The sequence below is a fragment of the Taeniopygia guttata genome, chromosome 3, assembly GCF_048771995.1.
Source record: "Taeniopygia guttata chromosome 3, bTaeGut7.mat, whole genome shotgun sequence".
Taxonomy (NCBI): Eukaryota; Metazoa; Chordata; class Aves; order Passeriformes; family Estrildidae; genus Taeniopygia; species Taeniopygia guttata.
The window spans coordinates 20,771,975-20,785,704 of NC_133027.1; the positions used below are offsets into that span (position 1 = coordinate 20,771,975).

The 13,730-nt window shown below is 35.9% G+C and overlaps 1 protein-coding gene across 3 annotated transcripts in view; it reads right to left on the reverse strand.

Moving 5' to 3' along the window:
• SNTG2 (syntrophin gamma 2) overlaps positions 1-13,730 on the reverse strand; it is a 226,420-nt gene that overhangs the window by 111,678 nt on the left and 101,012 nt on the right. For 2 of the 3 annotated variants that reach the window (XM_072926385.1, XM_002195418.6), the window contains exons 6-7: positions 3,167-3,210; positions 3,025-3,066 (exon numbers count right to left, since the gene is read on the reverse strand). The exons of the other annotated variant lie outside the window; for it this stretch is intronic. In XM_072926385.1, coding sequence (XP_072782486.1) covers positions 3,025-3,066; positions 3,167-3,210 — 86 coding nt within the window. The remainder of the gene's footprint in view (positions 1-3,024; positions 3,067-3,166; positions 3,211-13,730) is intronic. 3 annotated transcript variants of the gene reach the window in all.

The following is a 13,730-nucleotide window of genomic DNA, read 5'->3' on the forward strand; positions in this document are numbered from 1 at the left end:
TTCCACACTATTTTATTACCTACTACAAAAGCAGAATTTTTCTTGGCACTGATTCTGAATAACTTATTCTATCCATACCCTTAGCCAGAACTAATGTGTGATAGTAGCAGTTTGAATAATTGTGGAGAAAAACAAGTATCTAGTATCAGAAGCAAAAACCGGGAGAGCCAGTTTGTTAAATTGTTGCTGACAGAGCAGCTAATTGTTTGGCTTGCCCAGAAGTTAATCTTTTAACACTGCTGTAAGTTCAAGGATCAAGAAACAAAACTACCTATTTGGTACAAGAAGGACCAGCTAACTACAAAAACATCTCAGGAAGGAAGATGGTAGGTGGAAGACAGAACAAACTGGCCTCCTTTCCTAAAGTTCTCAGATTTTTTAGCCTTCTCTCCCATGTATTAAACCCAATGGGTTTTAGGTCTTTAACACCTGTGAGCCATACTGATGTACAATTACATGTAAGCTTCAGTTTTGTAAAATAAATGTTTTGTGAGTGTGTGCTGACTGAGTCCACCTCCTCACATCCTGCCAGGGTCGACCAGCAGACATTCTAAAACGGCAGGAAGCAAAAGCAGAGAAAAAGTCTAAACAGCAAGTTATGCCATTGTGAAACAAACAGAATAAAAAAAACTGAAAGAAAATTTCTGAAAACATTTGTTAGAGTTACAATTTAAAAATAAAATAATCAAACCGCAACAAGACAAACAGAAAAAAAAAACATCAGTTCAACACCAAAAAAAGTAAGAACCGTATTTGCATCTGCCCCTTAATGACTTATCACTACGGCTGGACTAGCAGAGCAGTCCAGAATCTACCTTTGCAAGCAGCATCACTTTCAGCAGTCTGTGGTGGGTTGACTCCCATTCCCCCTTATTGGTAGGATGAGAGAGAATAGGGACCACAAAGGAAGAAAACCCTCATGATAATGACAGTCTTCTGATAAAGACAATTTAGTAATTTAAATAAAGACAAAGGTAAAAACCAAAACAAATCATGCAAAGGAAATCAGTCACAACCTCCTGATGCCCATGCAGTCTCTGAGCAATGGCTGCTTCCTGCGGAAAACACCACAATTTTTACTGCTGAGCATGATGTTATATGATATGGGTTATCTCTTTGGTCAGTTCAGATAGGCTTTCCTGGTTGTATCCCCTTAAAACTTCTGGACCACTCTCAGCCTACTCATTGAGGGGAGAAACTGAGGAAAAGAAAGCTTTGATGGCCTACAGGCACTGCTCAGCAACAACAGGCACGCTGGCATGGTACTAATGTTGTTTCAGTCATGAACAAAACTACACCACCATACTGGCTGCTACAAAGAAAACTAATGCAGCCTCAGCCTAGACCTAGTACACAGTCCCTTGGATCACACCATACAAATTATAACCTTGAGTTAGATGTTTGCAAAAGAGGCCTCCTGCACCCAGAATGCAAGCAGCAAGAAATGCCTTCAAACTGTACTGCAGGATGATGTTTCAGGAATCCCACCTTGAAGCAGATGACTGAATATATGAGAGACCATGGTGCCAGATGCATATAGAGCAAGCCAAAAGAATTACTCAATAACCTTTTACAGGCTTCCATTGCATAATGTTAACATGTATTATGTTAACCAAGTTGTGTAAACTTGAACCCAGAGTGGATTAAGAATACCCAAGCCTCATTGATGAGTGTGTTTTGAACAGAAGTGCTGGAGCACCTCTCATTTAACCTGAGTGACATTTAGGGCATCTTTTACAGAGAGAGATGTAGATATGATTTTCTAAAAGTTAGATGAGTTCTTAATCCTTAACCTCCTGCTTTCTGGACAACTACCCATAATCACTATATTACTATATTACTAGCTTAATATATTGTACACAAGCTTAATATATTGTACACAAGCTTAATATGTTATATACCTTCTTCAGCGGTGTTTCTGGTGCCCAAACCTTCTTTTTTAAAGCATTTCCTTCAAACTGCAAACTCATAATATTCAAATAAAGAGGACTTTATTTCAACCATTATTTCATAAAAAAGGAAAGACATACTTTTGATAAAATAAGAAATAATAAATCTTCCATTCTCTCAGGAGCTTTGTCAACAGCCCACCTCATCTCATAGAACCATTTCTTTTCTCTGCTGTCTGACACACTCTTCTAATCTCATTCTGATCATAGTAACAGGCTGTGGTAGTAGCAATTATGCTTAATGCTTCTACTGAGTTCCCATATACAGGGAAAGGAGCAGCACTATGCATTTCTCTCTCATTCCTCATCTCTGCTTTGTTACACTGACAGTTCTGGAGCAAGTCTTGGTTTTTAAAGACAATTCATAAGGGAAGTAACTTACCATTTTGTGAGGAGCAACTTTCTGGAAGTTAAAATTTTTCAATGCAATAACAACACAAGCAGCAGGAGGGCAGTTCACCAATACACAATAGATCTAACTACTGTCTATAAGAGAGTCAGCTTGATGGTATAAATCAACACCAAGAAAAGGACTGCAAGATCATGCAGCTGCACTTTAACTTGACCTAGAGAGACCACCTTCAAGTAATAAAAGCAAGTTTAGTTCCTTTGCCCATGTAATTTCTGCCTCGCTGGTAAGACTACCAAAGCCCATGTCATATCTGGTTGCTACAGATGTTATTCTGAGATACTGCCAATAAACAGGCAACAGGGGTAACAATTTTTATCTTTATGGCCTTGCACTGCAGACCGGAAAAGCGCTGCACATCAACTGAATGTGAACTGGCTGTGTCCTTATACAGTCAGTCTGGTAAATGGAGCAAATCAGTAAAACCTGACCACAATTCAATAAATTATTTTGTTTTAGGTTAGACCAAACATTATGGTCGATATGATTTCAAAAGGGAATTAAATAACTGGAAAAGTTTTAATAATCAAATATATGGCAACCCTAACGATAGCATTGTCTTTATAATAAAAAAGAGTAAATTCATTTGAAACAAGACCAGAGACAGAACAGTTTGGACATAAGATATTCTGTACCCCAATAAAAAATCAAAGCAGAATGACTTACCACTTCTTCATGGGTAGCACTTTCTACATTTATACCATTAACCTAAAAACAGGGAGAAAATGATTTGAAATGCAAAGTTAGTTACTGAAATAAAAGCAAGTATGAAGTGAATGTCTGTGGAAAAAAACAAATGTTTACTGACCTGTATTATTGCATCTCCTATAAATAACATTCCTGTCTGTTCAGCTGTGGGATTACAGAAGGAGTAGATTTTAATCGATAGTAGTACTGAAAAAAAACCACTATATTCTCTTCCAGCAATTGCTTTAACACACTGTTTTCAATCCTCATTTGAAACTGATTTGGTTGTGAAAATACCAATCAGTATTCATCCAAAAAAGGTAACAGATCCCTACCAATTTTAAATAAATTAAGAGAGCTACTTTCCAAGCATAAAGAACTTGTTTAGTACGGAATACAAATGTCAATTCTCACTAATGAAGGATTTCAATAAATTATGGGGAAAATGTGATTCACACTTTTCATTATTCTTCCACTAAAGGGAAACAGGGACTGCCATAATTAAAGAGGTTGTGACTGAAATTTAATACAATTCTTTAGCGTTAAGTTTGAGTTAGTTTTGTCCCTAAGAATAACATTATTTTGATCTACAATTTTCATGTTTCCTGCCTACAAAGTTAATGGGAATAATGTAATGAAACTTCAATCAACTCACCATAGATACAAATAATGAAATTTTTGAGGTCTATTCACTAACTTTCAAATTTTTGACTTTTTTGGTTGGAATTTGAGGATGTTTATCTAATTAAATACTTAAATTAATTAAAATTAAGGCTCTTATCCTGAAAAGACTAAAGGTATTAGAGAAGGACTCTTAGTCTTATACATGGCCTTTAAGGTCACAGCTTGAGGCTTAGAAGAATGCCATCAATGTTAATGAAGACAGTATTATGAGAAAAAAAAGTAGAAGTAAAAAAGAAAGAAAAGACTGAATAGAATATTCTTGAAATTGCAGAAATGAAATTTAGCTGTTGCTGTTGCAAATGTGCCTTTGTTACAAAATAGCACTTTTTAAAAAATAAATTGTTTACCACTCTTTTGGCAGATAAAAATTATAGTTCATTAGTAAATACTTAGGAAATATTACACCATTTATTTTAAAAATCATGTTACAAGTTGCGTTGGAGGTCTTTACCCCACTTCTTATCCTACTTTGTATTGAAAATCATGCATAAGATTTTTAATAGTTGGCATAGAAAAGATATCTACGTACAGAAATTTAATGGAATTAAAGCAGTTCAAAACTGTCACAAAGCAATCTGAAGTAATATATTGGTAGAGGTGCTGAACGTTAGTGTGGGCATCTCAATACTAAACTTCTATTTGAGATATTAGTAATACATATAGCAATAGTGCAAAATATGAATAATTTTTAATTCAGTGGTTATGTTAGGGCCATTGGGCTGTTTTTAAAAAGTGAAAGCATCTTTGAGTTGTAGATAGAAGGAAGAGGGTGAGCTGGAAATTCCAGTTGCAGCAAAGAAGAAAAGGATGAATTCAAAGGATGCACCCTTGTCCACTATGTCTGACAGACTCAGAAGTGAGTGGAGAAATTGTAAGCATTGTTTGTATCAGCAAGTGGCCATGGTTTAACCTCAGCTGGCAACTATTTACCATGCAGCCAATTTGCTCAACCATCCTTTCCAAACCCATTCTTCTACCCCATGCCAGTCCCCAGGGATGGGGAGAAGACTTGAAAAAAACAAAAACACTAAACCAAAAAAACCTTTTGGGTTGAGACAAGAACAGTTTAATTATTGAAGTATAAAATATAATAATAGTAATGGAAAGGAGACAGTGTGCAATAAAACCCCAGAGAAACAAGTGATGCACAATACAATTCTTCATCCTCAGCTGACTGATGCCCAACCCATCCCTAAGCAGAAACTGGTAGCTCCCATCCAATTTCCCACAGTTTATATTCCAAGGATTATGTTCTATGGGATGGAATGTTTCTTTGCTATGGAATATAGTTTTGGCCAGTTTAGATCACCTCTCCTGGCCATACTTGCTCCCAGCTTCTTGTGCACCTGTTTGCAGTCAGAGCATGGGACAGTGAATAGTCTTTGATTTAGGGAAAGCACTGTTTAGCTAGAACTAAAATATCAGTGTGTTATCAACATCATTCCCATACTCAATGAAAAAAACAGCACTATACCAGCTACTATGAAGAAAATTAATCCTATCCCAGCTGAAAACCAGGATGAAAAAAGGCATGTGTGAAGAAGCAGAACAGAAAGAGATCATGAATCAAAGCAGTTGATGATGAGGCTCCTTATATCCATACAGTAAGTTTCAGGGATTTTAAACAAGATCAGGCTGGTCCTCCAGTCTAAATGCTCTCATGTGAAGAGAAGCTGCCCAAGGAAAATTAGTATAAAAATCTTTTTGTTTTGTGGACCCCTGAACAGTCTATCCTAGGCCACACCATTGCCCCACTGTGATGCACTCCTGCTGCAACAGCTGCAAGGGGCCCCAATAGACAGAAGCAGACCTTGCTTACAGGTACTGCAAGAGTTCCTGAAACTGAAATCAGTGCAGAACCTGGACAGCAACCAAACAAGGTGGAACACAGGGGGAGTGTGTCCTCAGCCTCCTTCAGGAGGAAATCCCTAGCAAGCCAATCCTCAGATATCACTCTGTCTGTGGGGGGGGGTCACAGTAGATTAATGTTCCAACCCCTTGCAGCAAGGCAGAAGTGTTTGCTTGCTCTTCAACAAGTACCACTCAGCTGATCTGCAGGCCACAGATGTGATGAGGACAGCACATGTGGGCAGCAGCAGTGCTTCTTTCCTGAGACCCTGTGCTGTTGGCTCTGCTAGGTGGTCAAAGCAGCTGTTGCTTTTGGGAAGATCAGCTGGAAACAGCAATAGAGGAAAAAGCACAGTAAATAACGAGATGTGGAAATATAAGAAATTAAGTTGGAAAAAAATTTCTGTAAGTGTCAACAGAAAAATGTAGGGCAAGAAAGCAAATCACACTGAACCAGGAAATGTGAAAGCTGAGATCCTGACAGAAGAGTGCGTGATGAAGATTTGTGGGCAGGTAGGCACATATTACCATTTTCCTGGATGTTCATATATCTGTGATTCCCTGCATAATGACACAACAGGACAGTTGTGCAACGTTGTCTAAGTCATCTGAGAAAACTGTTGCATCGTAAAAAAATTATAAGAAAACACATAGACTAGTATTCATGCAAAAAAGCAGACTAAATTTTAGACACAGCTAAAATTCTTGAAATAACAATATTTAAGAGCTCAAGGCTTCAAAAGGAAAAACAGTCATATGAAAAGGTGCAAAGTCTCAAGGAAAAAAATGGGTAAATGGAGGATTGTAACTTGGCAGTATAGAAGACAATTCCCTTGTCTTCTATGGAGCAGTGGAGGCTGAACTTTTCCCCGGACTGATGACAGCCAGCTCAGCAAAGACTCATTGCTCATTCCACAGGGGTGATGAATACTGCAATATCCCCAGCCACCACATGTGTGTTACCCAATAAATTTTATACTTTAAGAGAACAAAGCAATTATATCCTGCTTGCAGAATCTTGAAAAACAATCAAGGCTGCCTACATAAGTAAATGAGAGAAGGAGCACTATGTGGTCAATACCAAACACTCAGACAATCAGAGAATTTTCTCTCAAAGTGCATTATGCTGCATACTAAACTAATAAACTGGATACCTGCTGCTTGCTAACATGCCTGTGATGAAAGACTTTGGGTTTAGCCAATGGTCTATAATTTAAAATCAATGGTGGTTACTCAAAAATACATTTATCATAAATGAAATTGTAGAGGGTGTGTCATTACAATGCAGAATTTACAATATAGTTTAGAAATATATTAGAAATAAAGTAACTGGAAAAAATATTTGGAGACAAAAAGTCAGTCCTGTTTCTCTAAGGCATATTTTAAACCTGAAGACACCTATTGATGTTTCCATGAAATCACATTCTCCCTACATGAAAAAAATATTAAGTAAAATCTTCCACACTCTGTGAAACTTTCTCCCACTGGCATCATCCTCATTTACAAAGGTGTTTATGAAAGGCTACTCTACAATTATCAGTCACTATGTGTAAAATGAAGCAATACTACAACCAAAATACTTCAAAAAGAGCTTTGGGCTACAATGGAATATATAACCTTATTCACTGAAACAATAAATTCAATTTTTCCAGAACCCAGTTTGCCTCTTGAAGTTTTACCTGAAAAGTAGTGCAACATCACCTTTACTCTTCATCTTAATTATCTTTAAAGATGTTTAATGCTGATTAAATGCTGCACATTGATTAAATTCAAAAGTAATACTCAACGAAGGAAAGCAGGATGGAAACCTAAAAGGGCTTATGCTGAAGTAATGGTATGAAAATAATCAATAAAAAAACTAAAATCTTATTTTTTCAGTATATTAGATTTGAAAACCTTTCCCAAATGTAAATTATCCATCATTCTAATATCTAAAAAAAAAACCCCAAATCTCTAACAGTGTCATGAACTATGAAAAATTCTTTTGTACTCAGCGAGAAGGGGAAAAAACCAGTAATTCTAGCTTTGCTTCTCCTACTTTTCCTATCCACTGGGGCTGAAGAAGGGCTGTATCAAATTTTCCAAAATTTCTGAAGTAGTGAAATGGTAAATTTACTGAACAGAGTTTCTGGAAATACTTACAACTAGTTCATTGATCCACATTTCTATGCAGATTTGAGTCTGCTGATAATCTGATGTCTTTATATTTTTCAAGATTGGTATTATTGACAGACATTAGACCTTAAATACACTCTTACTAGGTTGAATAGAAAAAATTTCCTGAATCATGGATCAAAATACCTTGCTTTTACTAGTTGAGTGATCTTCGACAGTTAAGATTTTCCTTCTATTAAGAGGTACTGCCTCTCATGGCCTGTCTAGTCCAAAGAAGGCAACAGTTAAAAAGAAATCAGAAATGTTAAGAATGTTCTTCCATGCCTTCTGAAAATAAGTTTAGAGATGGACGCATAGGTCCATGAAAAAGAACAATTAGTATGCTAACTTCATATATCAGTAGCTTTCTAATAGTAAGGAAAAATAACACTGTCAAAGATAACAAAAGATTGATATAAAATAAGATTAGTGCTAAAACAAAAATCTGAAGAAATTTTAAGGTGATATTAATGTTCAAAAATTAAATACCACCCAGTTCAGCTGTCTTATATTCTAATGAGGCCTTATGTTCTAATGAGGCTATATGTTCAAAAATGGCCATGAATTCGGTCTTCACCTTCATTAGCACAAGGTATAACAAATTTTTGATCTATTCTGGCTTCCTTATAAACCTAAATGTCTCTGTTTGCCCTTAACTCATCCTTAATATTGAGCTGTCTGGCTCAGTGGAATGAATCTCCAAGGCTGGTGAAACTGAGTACAGCTGCAGGGATGAAGGACATCAGCTGTGGACAGAACCATGCTGTGCAGCTCAGTGCAAAATCACATCATGCCCACCAGCTTGTTCAGACTAGGCTGGGTTACTGTGCTTGTACCCTGTTGGTGATGCATCAACACCAAAACCCAGAAATACACCCATGGAGGAGGTATCACATACAATTTAACACCAAACCATCTTTGGCGTGTGAAACTCTTAAAAGCCCTCATCAAAGTGATGCCATGTCCTCCAGACAGTCCTGAATGCAGGAGCCAGGATGTGATATTTGGACACAGTCTGTGTTTGCAGAGCACATGGTTTTAAGCCAAGAATGTTTCAGTTGCTGAATGTCTGGAGTTCATTCCAGTCCTGCCAGGGTATACAACATCAATTAAAAATGGACTCAGCATAAAACAGAAGATTTTTCAACACAGCAGAATGTGAGTTGTGAGTCAACTTTTTCTACAGAAGGTGGGAAAATGCATTCAAAGTAAGATTTTAATGATTTTTGGCTCTTAAGGGAGATTTTTTGAAACTAGCACAGTGCAAACGAACCATATTCCATTGTGCTTTATTTAATTTTATTTACCTATTTCCATCATGCTTCATGAGCTGAACCCACTGCTCTGTTTCAACATTTCTGCTTATCTGACTTCACATACTGCATGAGCTATGAGCAGAACTCCCAGCAGTAGTCAAATTATTGCAAAAGATCTCACAAAATGAAAAATTGCATCAGATGAAAATGTGATTGATAACTGATAATTCTGTAACAAAACAGTACTTTATTGCTTTATGTTTAAACATCCAGATTTTCCAATATTATATGTGGTAAATCATTTGTACATAGGATGAACTTAGATTTCAAAATCCATTCATTTTTGCAACCTCCACCATCTAGATTCTACAAACTCATAAAGAATCTTCAGCAATTAAAAATGGGAATACACACAGAAAGATGTAAACACATGAAATCTTGTACGCTTTACCCACATATAGCATCTGAAGATTCTCTGAAGTATTTTTAATTGATCCAATGGATTCACTGTACAGCAAGAAAACCTGACTGATATGATTCCTTTCCAAGTTCTGGACATTATGTTGCATAGCTCTAAGAATGGGACTCTACATTTATTTGACTGTATGTCCACAGCATTATTTGCCTTAAATAAATTGTTAATATGATTATAGCACATATATAAAAATATAACACACCTAGAAATTAATAGCAAATCACCAATCAATGTACCATGAGTACAATGTACTCCATTTTAAGCCAGTTTCAAAAGGAAAACACAAGAAAAACAATACTGTATTAAATTAGATCCAAAAAAAAAAAACCAAACCAACCTGAATCAGAATTATAGAACATTACTGAGAAGTTTCAACATCAATAATTCTTTCCATAATCTGGGAGACTACCAGTAATGTTGTTAATACACTGAGTCAACTGATGATTTGATATATGGGTAGGAAAAACACCTGGTTTTGGAAGTGAAATAATTTCCTATGGAATAAAAATTACTCTGTGGCTAATTATACCACTTTACTCTTAAGTTAAGAACTCTACATTATATTTTAAAGTTTGCATTTACTTTTTCTCGTTCTGTCTGGCACAGAACTTACTTTCCTCTGCAATTAATTTAAAAAAAAATTTGGAGATAGGAAAAAAAAATGTAACCTTTGCTAGAATGGATAACAGGAATCAATAGAAAAAATGTAAAAGGCCAAACTTGGTGATGAGTCATTGGAATCAGCAAAACTTGCTCTAATACTGTTGAGAAGGACATGCTCATGAAAAGCTCAGGATATTTTTTACTGTGATTTGCAATACATTGGATATCAGTCTCCAGCAATGAGTGACCAATTAATCTTGTATTTCAGAAATGTAAAGTTATGCTCTTGAACTGAGTTTCTGTGTATGTTTCAGTGAACTTGTTCAGGAAAGAAGAGTGATCTAGAATAATTTAATTTGAAATTTGTAAACACAGTGATCACAGCTGAGAGATCAAAACTATAAGAATATCATTTATAGGTACTGTGCTACGGATGTGCTTCTGTGGAATAATGAAATTAAATCCAAAGTGTTCATCCTATTTCAAAAACTGAAGCACAAATGCTGTCAGCTGATGCTTAGGTCAGTACCAACAAAATCACTTATCCAATGTTTGAAAAAATTAAACAGTACAAAAATAGACAACTAATTATTTAGATAGCACAAAGGTTATAGAGACCTAAAAAAGAAACGACTGCTTTCTTCTATTATGCTTCTACCTTTGGAACTAAAAATAGTACTATAGCCAAACAAAGTAAGGTTGTAAACATTATTTTATAGTGTTTTCATATAAAAGGAATTAAATTTCATTAAAAGTCTCACAAATTATCAACCATTTCAGGAAATAAGCTCTTTAGTTATTAAGAATTTTATTCATGTACATTCAGGCATTTTACTCAAGTAGAGAAAACAGTAAAATGCCTAATAAGAAATTGCTTTTTTATCAGGTAAATTATTTATTTTCTAAAGTTATTGCACAATAAAGACTTTTTTATTTTTTAAAATTTATTTCATTCATTCATATATTTGCTTGAAGCAGCAACAACTCTCACTGCTTAACTGAAAGCCACTCTTAAAGCCAGCCAATCAGTTTCACTGTTATTAGTACCTTGTGTAACGAAAGTCCATTGGTTATTTATCTACATTATGAATATACAGATTTTCAGTCTAAAACTTTATTTTAGATAAATCTGCACCAGTCTCATCTCTCTGTTATGTATAACACTTTCTCTCATTATATTAGACTTTTTGCAGATATCATTTTCTATGTAAATACATCTGTATTTTTGTAAGCATGTCTGTGTATCAATATATATATTATAAATGGAGAGAGAATGCACATATTTATAGAACACTTCTTATTTTCCATTAAATAATATTGTCAGATTGTTTTCTCTTACATTAAAACACTATGTTTTCTCTTACATTAAAACACTAGAATATAAAACCAGAAATACTACCTCAATGTCACCTGAGATAAATTTAGACATGTTCTCTTCCTTAATTTCCAATTATGTATAATACTAGAAGAGTAACACTGTGAATAGCCTTTGTTATTATCTTCCTTTGTACTGAATAACAGCACCTCTCTGAGATTTGTGAGATCATATATATATATATATATATATATATATTTGCAGTATAAGAAAGTTGAGTACTTCCAAAATTCTTCTGAAAATCTTTTGATGCTTTTTAGAAATATTCATTTTCTGGAAGAAACAAGCAAGCAAAAACTCTACTCTATTTGATCTTGCACAGAAATTCAGGAACCAGAATGGGAGTGTTGTAAGCCACATGCCCCCAAAAATATTTCCGTCTCTGATCTTTAGCACCTGCAGCACTACCTGAATCACAGACCCACTCAGACCAGAAGGGATGCAGGAGCTAACTGCAACATGCCCAACTACTTCCTTCATGCCTTGCTGTGGGAGGATGGATTGTGAGAGAACAGAGATGGTGCTGAAGGCAATCTCACCCCTGAGCAGCAGCAGCTGCACTAATCACCAAAGAGTAGGAACAGCCTTGCCTTTAATAGGGCGCAATTGTGTCCAATAAGGATGTTCCAATAAGGATGGTGTTATAAGGAGTGGGTTAGCTGCGTGAGGGGAGAGCTGGAGTCAGTTGGCTGTGCTGCTGTGAGGGTCAGGTGGTTGTGATAGGGACAAGTAGAAGTCAGCCCACCATGTGGAAGAAAGAGAAAAGGAGTCAGTGTTGCAAGGAGCTGCCTGTGAGAACTCACAAAGAGAAGGTTTGAAAGTTTTACAGTAGGATGATAAACTGATGCTGACAGTCAGTTCCCATCCACTGTTGATTGCTGCCAAGCACTGATGCTGACACCTTGCCAGGTGTGTCAATGTCTTCATTCCATTCACTGATCCAGCCAGGAACATTTCATATGGGCTTGCTGTGATACAGTGCTGCCTCTGGTTATAATCACTACTGATTTTGGAGTTTCCTTGGACAAAAGATTATAAGATCTTAAAACAAGTACATTCTGAGGAGAGGTTTTCAAATTTGAAATAGAAGTCTGACCCCATAAAATTGTTGTTGCATTTGTTTCTCTACAAATAAATACACATAAAGAAAAACTACTCACAATATACAAAACTTGAATACTTACTTTCTATATAGAATACTTACATTCTTAGGTATTCTATATAGAAACTCACTACTAACCTTTGAGAGTACTATGCCCTAAGAGAGCAGGACATAGCTTTCCTTGTTGGTGATTAATTTCCTGATATACTTCCCTTCAATCTGAATGCTTATATTAATTTATTGTTATTATTTTCATGAACATTTTCTTGGTATTGTTATTATACTGTGTATTTAAGGAGCATATCACTGTTCCATATACCACAATACAGCTGACATAAAAATACCTTCTCTTCCTCACTGCAGAAACAATATTATAAAAAGAAATGTAAGTACTGTACACAGGAAGCTTGAAGCAGTGTTTGCAATAGGATACAGGCATAGACAATCCATTAAATATTAATTAGGCATCAGATGAAATCAGGTATTAATTTCAAGTGAAAAAAGGACCCCCTGAAGAAAATGCAGAGGAGAAAAATCAGCACAATATGTGACCTAGTAAAGTGTGAGTCTAAACATGGTGTCAAGCAAATGTGCTTAATCTCCATTACAGCAAAGCAGGTAAGAGCTTGATGAGCTAAAAAGATCGTGTCACTTGCTTTGAGACCTTTAAGGAGCAGGATATGCACTGAGGATTGCAGTATTTGTCTTTTTTTGAAGAAAAGATTACATGAAATGGGTAGATGTATACTAGGGAAGAGAGGAAACAGAAGTTTTGGAAGACAACAAATCTTAAAATATGTAAAGGAAAGCCTCAGAAAACAAAAGAACAAGTTTATCCCCATGCCCACATCCTCCAAAGAAGAGAACATGACTTTGCTTTTGATCATCTAAGACCCTTAGTTCATGTTGCAAGGCACTGTCCACTCACATGCAGCTTTTCCTCACTAAAGAGCCCCTTTGTTTTCCAGACTGCTTCTCCAGCTTGCCAAGTTCAGTTTCAGGTTTGAAAAGATCTCCCAAAGGTTCCTTTTGGCTAGATAAATGTCAATGTAATACTTAACTGGGATAGACTATACTGATTTAGATGTTGTGTTATCTTCACCATAACAAACATTACAAATCACTCTCTGTGGGCACCTAGGCACAGTTAGTCAAACCATATGGCAATGAATTACTGTGTGGGAAAAA